Genomic DNA, 9584 nt, shown 5'->3' on the forward strand with positions numbered 1-9584 from the left:
CGCGCCCCCCCCCCCCCCCCGATATTTTCACAAGAGCATCTTTTCTCTCTCCCAACACGTCACCACCCAGATCCCTCCGCGTCAGTGCCGAGGCATGGGCGTGGTATCCGCGACCACTCTCTCGGGCTGAGACCCCTTTTAGGTGCCCAGCAGCCTTATGATAGCAGAGGACCTCCCCCCTGAGGTAGTACCTGCTCGGGCGGCTGCAGAGCAGGCTCCCCAATCCACAGTTGCTCTTTGAGGAGATGCTGGTAGCTGAGGCAGTGTTTCATCGCGGATGGCACATTGCCCATGGCCACCCCCCACCCCGTCTTGGGGCGCACGCTTTCCAGTGGCCGCAAGGTCACCGTCGCTGCCTACCAGCCATTGCTCGGAAGTTGCCGCTGGAGCCAAGACTCAGAGCGAGCAGCGGCTGCATCCTCCTGCATGACGGGATGGGAGAATCCCAGCCAAAGGAGACGCTGCTGATTGGCTGAGATAGCGGCTGAGAATTGGGCAGCTTCTGCATACTTCCCGCCTTGGATGCTGTCGCAGGCTCGCTTAGTCTGCGTCAGCAGGTAACGCAAAGCAGGGATGTACTAAAAGGAAGGGAAGGATTGCCCATCGGAAACAATGGGAGACGCTGGAAGGCCCATTGGAAATAATGGGAGCCAGGAAAGCCAATTGACTTGCATGGGCTCCATTGGAAAACATTAGGGTACAAGTAGAGTTGCAATAAAAATGCGGAATGGATTTTCCATTAGGGTCTCTGGGCCCAAATACACTACTCTGAGGATGGAATGGGAGACCACGTAGTGGAATGACAGCCCCAGGGTGCAGCAGGAGTGTTCAGGCACTGGAATGACAGGCCACGGAGTGGAATGACGGCCCCAGGGTGGAGCAGGAGTGTTCAGGGACTGGGATGACAGGCCACTCCTTGGAATGACAGCCCCAGGGTGGAGCAGGAGTGTTCAGGGACTGGGATGACAGGCCACGGAGTGGAATGACAGCCCCACGGTGGAGCAGGAGTGTTCAGGGACTGGGATGACAGGCCACGGAGTGGAATGACAGCCCCAGGGTGGAGCAGGAGTGTTCTGGAACTGGGATAACTGGGTGTACCAGGAGAGTTCTGGAACTGGAATGACAGGCCACAGAGTGGAATGACAGCCCGAGGGTGCAGCAGGGGTGTTCTGGAACTGGGATGACAGGCCACGGAGTGGAATGACAGCCCCAGGGTGGAGCAGGAGTGTTCTGGAACTGGAATGACAGGCCACAGAGTGGAATGACAGCCCGAGGGTGCAGCAGGGGTGTTCTGGAACTGGGATGACAGGCCACGGAGTGGAATGACAGCCCCAGGGTGGAGCAGGAGTGTTCTGGAACTGGAATGACAGGCCACAGAGTGGAATGACAGCCCCAGGGTGGAGCAGGAGTGTTCAGGGACTGGGATGACAGGCCATGGAGTAAAATGACAGCCCCTGGGTGGAGCAGAAGAGTTTTTGAACTGGGATGACAGGCCACAGAGTGGAATGACAGCCCCAGGGTGTACCAGGAGTGTTCTGGAACTGGGATGACAGGCCACGGAGTGGAATGTCAGCCCCAAGGTGGAGCAGGAGTATTCTGGAACTAGGATGACAGGCCAGGGAGTGGAATGACAGCCCGAGGGTGGAGTAGGAGGGTTCTGGAACTGGGATGACAGGGTCAAGAGTGGAATGACAGCCCCAGGGTGTACCAGGAGGGTTCTGGAACTGGAATGACAGGCCACAGAGTGGAATGACAGCCCCAGGGTGTACCAGGAGTGTTCTTGGACTGGGATGACAGGCCACGGACTGGAATGACAGCCCCAGGGTGGAGCAGGAGTGTTCTGGAATTGGGATGACAGGTCACGGACTGGAATGACAGCCACAGGGTGCACCAGGAGTGTTCTAGAACTGGGATGATAGAGGCAACAGTGGAATGATGGCCCCAGGGTGTACTGGAAGTCTACTGGAACTGGGATGACAGGCCACTGAGTGGAATGACAGTCCCAGGGTGGAGCAGGAGTGTTCAGGAACTGGAATGACAGGCCACGGAGTCGAATGACAGTCCCAGGGTGGAGCAGGAGTGTTCAGGGACTGGAATGATAGGCCACGGAGTGGAATGACAGCCCCAGGGTGTACCAGGAGGGTTCTGGAACTGGAATGACAGGCCACGGAGTGGAATGACGGCCCCAGGGTGGAGCAGCAGTGTTCAGGGACTGGGATGACAGGCCACGGAGTGGAATGACAGCCCCACGGTGGAGCAGGAGTGTTCAGGGACTGGGATGACAGGCCACGGAGTGGAATGACAGCCCCAGGGTGGAGCAGGAGTGTTCAGGGATTGGGATGAAAGGCCCCAGAAGCTGTCATTCCACTCCGTGGCCTGTCATCTCAGTTCCAGAACTCTCCTGGTACACCCTGGGGCTGTCATTCCAGTCCGTGGCCTGTCATCCCAGTCCCTGAACACTGCTGCTCCACCCTGGGGCCGTCATTCCACTCCGTGGCCTGTCATTCCAGTTCCAGAACCCTCCTGGTACACCCTGGGGCTGTCATTCCACTTCGTGGCCTGTCATTCCTGTCCCTGAACACTCCTGCTCCACCCTGGGACTGTCATTCGACTCCGTGGCCTGTCATTCCAGTTCCTGAACACTCCTGCTCCACCCTGGGGCTGTCATGGCACTCAGTGGTCTCTCATTACATCCCCAGAGTAGTGTATTTGGGCCCAGGGACCCTAATGGAAAATCCATTCCGCATTTTTATTGCAACTCTACTTGTACCCTAATGTTTTCCAATGGAGTCCATGCAAGTCAATTTGCATTCCTGGCTCCCATTATTTCCAATGGGCCTTCCAGCGTCTCCCATTGTTTCCAATGGGCAATCCTGTCCTTCCTTTTAGTACATCCCCACAATGCAGCCAGGGCAGGAGCAAGGCATGTAGTGCTGCCTACCCCATGCCCGGCCTTGCATATCTAACCCTATACAGGATTACAGTTTAGCATCCCAAACCCATAAATGTCTGCTAGGAAGTAAGTCTGAGTTCATTGGGATTTACTTCCTAAGTGAAAGTAGAGGGGTCTGGGTAAAAGTCGGATCTAAATTGATCCTCATGAATTCATATGATTTTTACATTGAAACGAAATAAAACCACCATCATATTGTTGGTCATGTATTAGTCTACAAAGGGGCACCACAAAAATCGCACATCCACAGATTCGTGGCACCACAACAGTCCAAAAACATGATTCCAAAGCACAGATCCACGTGAATTTATATGATTTTTACACTGAATTGAAATAAAACCAACATCATACTGTAGACCATGTCTTAGACTGTAGGCAGCACTCCAAAAATCATGCCCCCAGGAATGCATGGCACCACAAAACTGCAAAAACATGGCTCCAAAGCACGGAGCCTCGTGGATCCTCAGGATTTTTCAATTGAGTTACCTGAAACACAGCATCAAATCACATAAACATGCCCACGGCCACAGCTTGCACCAAAAAAATCACGGATCCACGACTTCGTGGTGAATCCATTCTGCAAAAACTTGATTCTGAAGCACGGATCCTCATGGATGTTTGGGTTTTTTTGTGCTGAGACACCCCAAACATACCATTAAATCCCATATCATGTCTATGGCCACAGCCTGCACCACAGAAATCATGGTGCCACGGCTCTGTGGCAACACCATGCTGCAAAAACATGGTCACCCCAACATCCCAACATCACCATCAAATTACATACTTTGTCTATGGCCACAGAATGCACCACAGAAATCACATGTCCACGGCTTCATGGCAACCCCATGTTGCAAAAATATGGTTCCAAAGCACGGATCCTCATGGATCCTCAAGGTTTTTGCATTGGGTCACCATGAACTCACCATCAAATCATGTATCATGTCCATGGGCACAGCTCGCACCACAAGAGTCATGGACTTCATGGCAACAGCATGCTGCAAAAACATGGTTCTGAAGCGCGGATCTTCATGGATCCTTATGATTTTTGCATTGGGTCACCAAAACATCACAATCAAATTACATATCTTGTCCATGGCCACAGAATTTACCACAGAAATTGCATCTTCACGGCTTAGTGGCGACACCATGTTGCAAAAACATGATTCTGGAGCATGGATCCTAATGGGCATGTCCAACTTTAAACAGGTAGTGATCTATTTTTTCCGGCCAAAAGTGCCAGTGATCTACCACCATGAAAATAAAGTTTCAAATTAGTTTCAAATTAGATTTTAACCCACTAAAGTTGGGTTCCACCCCCACCCCACCCCACCCCCATTTATAATGCACCTTCTGTCATTTACTGGTAAGTAAAATAAGCGAAAACAAAACAGAGAGATGAAGATCCAGAAAGAACTGCAAACATTTTTTTATTGAGTTATAACTTTCTTTCACTGTCTCAATAACTTTCTTTAACTTTTATTCAGTTATTTGTGTTAAATGCAGATCAAGTATTTATCCGGGCTGATCTTGCACAATCTTGAAAACTTCACTCTTGCTCATTAGTGAGACATCTGAGCCTGCATTTCATCCACCAGCTTTTTGAAGTTGGGTGAATATTGCGTGAGGGCCAGTCTCAGGGAATCCTGGAGATGAATTCATCATACTGGCACCAATAATCAAATACCACCAAGCAATCCTCAAAAAAAACCCCAAACACCTGTCCAGCAAACCAGGAGAACAAGTGGGGCTGGTGATCTACCTCTGACCCTTCCGTGATCTACTGGTAGATCGCGATCTACCTGTTGGACATACCTGCTCATGGACACCCCAAACATACCATTAAATCCCATACCATGTTCATGGCCACTACTTACGCCACAGTATTCCTGGGTCCCCAGTTTCGTGGCAACACCATGCTGCAAAAACATGGTTCCGAAGCATGGATCCTCATGGATCCTCAGAGTTTCTGTGCTGGGTCACTCCAAAAACACAATGAAATCACATATCATGTCCATGGCAACGGCTTGAACCTTAAAAATCATGAATCCACAGATTTCTGGCAATACCATTCTGCAAAAACATAGTTCTGAAGCATAGTTAATGGATGCTTGAGGTTTTTGTGTTTGGTCACCCCAAACACAACATCAAATCACATAACATGTCCATGGTCACAGCTTGAACCAGAAAAGTCATTGTGTCACCCCAACATCACCATCAAATAACATATCATGTCCATGGCCACTACTTGCACCAGAGAATTCATGGATCCACGGCTTCGTGGCAACACCATGCTGCAAAAACATGGTTCAGAAGCACGGATCCTCATGGATCCTCAGTGTTTCTGTGTTCAGTCACCATGTACTCACTATCAAATCACATATCATGTCCTCGGGCACAGCCTGAGCCACAGAAATTATGGGTCCACAGTCTCGCGGCAAAACCATTAAGCCAAAACATTATTCTGAAACACGGATCCTCATGGATCCTCAAGATTTTCATAATGGGTCACTCCAAACACACCATGAAATGACATAACATGTCCATGGCAACTGTTTGAACTGCAAAATTCATGGATCCACGACTTCATGGCGACACAATTCTGCAAAAACGTGGTTCTGGAGCACGAATTCTCATGGATCCTCAGTGTTCTTGCGTTGGGTCACCATGAACTCATCATCAGATCACATATCATGTCCACAGGAACAACGTGAACCACAGAAATCATGAATCCACAGCTTCGTGGCAACACCATGGGGCCAAAAGATGGTTCTGAAGCCATGTATGCAGGACTTTTGCGGTGCAAGCTGTGCCCATAGACATGATATGTGATTTGATTATGAGTTCATGGTGACCCAATCTAGAAACACTAAGAATCCATGAGGATCCATGCTTCAGAACCATGTTTTTTAAGCATGGCATTGCAATAAAGCCATGGATCCATGAATTCTGTGGTGGAAATAGTGGCCATGGACATGATATGGGATTTAATGGTAAGTTTTGGGGTGTCCCAACACAAAAATTTCAAGCATCTATAACGATCCATGCTCCAGAATGATGTTTTTGCTTAACGTTGTCAGCACGAAGCTGTGGATCCATGATTTCTGTGGTTCAACCTGTGCCCGTGGACATGATATGTGATTTGATGGTGTGCTCATGGTGACCCAATGCAAGAACAATGAGGATCCATGAGGATCCATGCTTCTGAACCATGTTTTTGCAGCATGGTGTTGCCACGAAGCTGTGGATCCATGAATTCTCTGGTGGAGGTAGTGGCCATGGCCATGATATGTGATTTGATGGTGATGTTGGGGTGACGCAACTGAAAAACTCTGATGATCCATGAGGATCTGTGCTCCAGAACCATGTTTTTGCAGAATGGTGTTGCCACAAAGTTGTGGATCCATGAAATTTGTGGTTCAAACTGTTGCCATGGACATGTTCTGTGATTAGATGTGTGTTTGGGGTGCCCCATTGCAAAAACCTTGGGGATCCATGAGGATCCGTGCTTCAGAACCATGTTTTGTCTTAATGGCTTTGCCACAAAGCTGTAGATCCATGATTTCTCTGGTTTAAGCTGAGCCCATGGACATGATATGTGATTTGATGGTGATGTTTGGGTGACCCAACTGGAAAAACCTTGAGGATCCATGAGGATCCATGCTCCAAAACCATGTTTTTGCAGAATGGTGTTGCCACAAAGCTGTGGATCTGTGAATTTTGTGGTTCAAGCAGTTGGCACGGACATGTTATGTGATTATATGGTGTGTTTGGAACCATGTTTTTGCAGAATGGTGTTGCCACGAAGCTGTGGATCCATGATTTCTGTGGTTCAAGCTGTGCCTGTGGACATGATATGTGATTTGATGATGAGTTCATGGTAACCCAATGCAAGAACACTGAGGATCCATGAGAACCCGTGCTTCGGAACCATGTTTTTGCAGCATGGTGTTGCCACAAAGCTGTGGATCCATGATTTTTGTGGTGCAAGCTGTTACCATGGACCTGTTACGTGATTAGATGGTGTGTTTGGGGTGCCCATTGCAAAGACCCTGAGGATCCATGAGGATTCATGCTTCAGGACCCTGTTTTGGCTTGATGGTGTTGGCACGAAGCCATGGATCCATGACTTTAATGGCACAAGCTGTGGCCATGGACATGATATGTGATTAGATGGTGTGTTTAGGGTGATCCAATGCAAAACCCATGAGGATCTATGAGGATTCGTGCTTCAGAACTATGTTTTGGCTGCATGGATTTGCCACGAAGCTATGGATACATGATTTCTGTGGCTGAGGCTGATGATATGTGATCTGATGGTGTGTTCATGGTGACGCAGTGCAAAAACCCTGAGGATCGATGAGGATCCATGCTTCAGAACCATGTTTTTGCAGATTGGTGTCTCCGTAGAGCTGTGGATTCGTGATTTTTGTGGTGTAAGCTATTGCCATGGATATGTTATGTGATTTGATGATGTGTTTGGGGTGTCCCAACGCCGAAACCCTGAGGATCCATGAGGATCCATGCTCTAGAACTGTGTTTTTGCAGCATTTCTTCTTGGTTAAAAAATCTCCCAATTCCAATAACCTTCACTGGCATAACAGGATTAAAGAATCTGATATTTTATCCATTATAGAGTATTCTTGGATTTTTAAAAATCAGAGTTTTTTGGACGTTTGTCATTTTTCCAGAATTTGGCGATGACCGCCCTTGCAGCTGCACAAAGTATTTCTATCAGGTCAGAAGCAGGTAAGTGGCGGTTATCATCAGGCCACCAATTTAGTAATAGAAATTCCATTTCCATTGGTATTTCAAAGTGAGTTATTTCCAGGGGTCATTTGGGGGGGGACGCGGGGGGACGCCATCCCCCCGGGTGAGGTGCGGGAGGGCGGGGCCTGGAGCTCCCTGCTGGTGCCCGCTGGAGGTCGCCGCCGGCTGAGGGGAGGACACACTTCCGGTGATTTCAGGGGGTGTGGCATATGCTAATGAGTTATGCTAATGAGTCCCCCTAGCTCTTTTTCTACGAAATGACCCCTGGTTATTTCATATATATATTTACTAACGGATTTCCAAAACTTTTGTACTACAATGCAGTTCCATCAACAATGTTTGTATGAGCCTAATTGTTGACATCCTCTCCATCATAATGAGGAAGTGCCTTTTAGTATATGACTCATTATTTGAGGAGTTAAGTACCACCTTGCAATCACTTTAAGAAATTGGATGTGAATAGATATGCTATTGGCATGAAATATAGAACTCCATATTTGCCTCCATTGGTCTGGAGAGAGTGGTTTAATACAATCGTTATTCCAGTAAGTGGTATAGGATGGCAAAGTATCATTTGTGAGCGACAATAACATTTTATAAAGTGTGAAAATATAACCTTTATAGGTCATATGAGAATTTTTAATCAGTATTTCAAATGGAGTGAGAGCCGTCTTTAGACATACCTGCAGTGTTTCGTTATTTAAACAGTGATGAATCTGCAAATATTGGTACCAAGGTGTTCTTTGGCCTTTGGTTTCTAAAGTAGATTTATCAAGCATGAGGCCATTTGATATAATATCTGTTAGTCTATTAAGTTTCATATGTGTCCAGATTGCAAGAGATGCATCCAAGTTAGCTGGAGGAAACCAGTATTGCCCTGTAAAGTTTGACAATGGAGATATTGCGGACGCTAATTTCTTTCAATATCTTTCCCAGACCTTAATAGTACAGAATAGGAAAGGATTGTTATACAGAGACCGAGGCTTATCTTTTATCCTATTCCATATCAGTTCTTGTAAAGTTTGAGATTCTATAAAAGCTCGTTCAATAATGGTCCAGTCTGGGGCATTGTCAGAGTATATCATTTTAATTTGATTTGTGAGATGAGCTGCATCATAATATAGTAGCAAATCAGGAAAACCAATACCGCCTTCTTTGGTAGGCTTGCGTAAAGTATAGAAACTAATCCTGCATTTTTTTTGAATCCCATAAAAAAATCTAAGTAATGTATTTTGCCAGGTTTTTATATTTTGTAAAGGGATACTTATCGGTAATGTACGAAATAAGAAAATGAATGCCAGGATAAAAGATTTAATTAGATCATTGAGGTGGACTTATTTTTAGATGTTTGGAAACCCTTGATAGAAACTTATGTGTAAATATACCATCACTGTTGTTATATTTTTGTCTTTTAAAAAAGTGTATTTAGTTGCTGGATTTTTTTAAAAAAATACTTTCCCTGGATTTTGAGGGGGTTTTCCTTGTTGTTTTTGAAAGAAAGAAAAAATAATAATAAAGCTGAGAACCAGGTGGTGCAGTGGTTAGTGCCAGATGAAGAACTGGGAGAGCTATATTCAAATCCCTACTGTCTTGGAAGCTCATGGTGTGTGACCTTGAGCCAGTCAGTCTCTCTCGGCATAATTTATTTCTATTGGTATTGTGGTGATAAAAAAAGAAAGAAGAGAATTATGTAAGCTGGGTTCGAAAATCAGAGTATGAATGCCAAGATAATTAAATACTCTATCCAGTTAGACAGAACATACTTTGGGTCAGGTAATTGATTTCCATTTAATGGCACAAAAAAGATCAAATCTGAACTGAACTTCTAAAAGCCTTTGTCAAAAACATTTGGAAAGTTCCTGCT

The 9584-nt window shown here is 46.5% G+C and overlaps 1 protein-coding gene across 1 annotated transcript in view; it reads right to left on the reverse strand.

The window, feature by feature from the left end:
• The window catches only part of HMGCLL1 (3-hydroxymethyl-3-methylglutaryl-CoA lyase-like 1), a 47786-nt gene extending 47443 nt beyond the window's left edge, over positions 1–343 (reverse strand). Inside the window, exon 1 of the mRNA XM_015423982.1 lies at positions 192–343. Within this exon, the coding sequence (XP_015279468.1) occupies positions 192–293 (102 nt within the window). The 5' untranslated portion in view covers positions 294–343. The remainder of the gene's footprint in view (positions 1–191) is intronic.
• Between the last annotated feature and the right edge of the window lie 9241 nt (positions 344–9584).

The sequence above is a fragment of the Gekko japonicus genome, unplaced genomic scaffold (genome assembly GCF_001447785.1).
Source record: "Gekko japonicus isolate JY-2015 unplaced genomic scaffold, Gekko_japonicus_V1.1 scaffold391, whole genome shotgun sequence".
Taxonomy (NCBI): Eukaryota; Metazoa; Chordata; class Lepidosauria; order Squamata; family Gekkonidae; genus Gekko; species Gekko japonicus.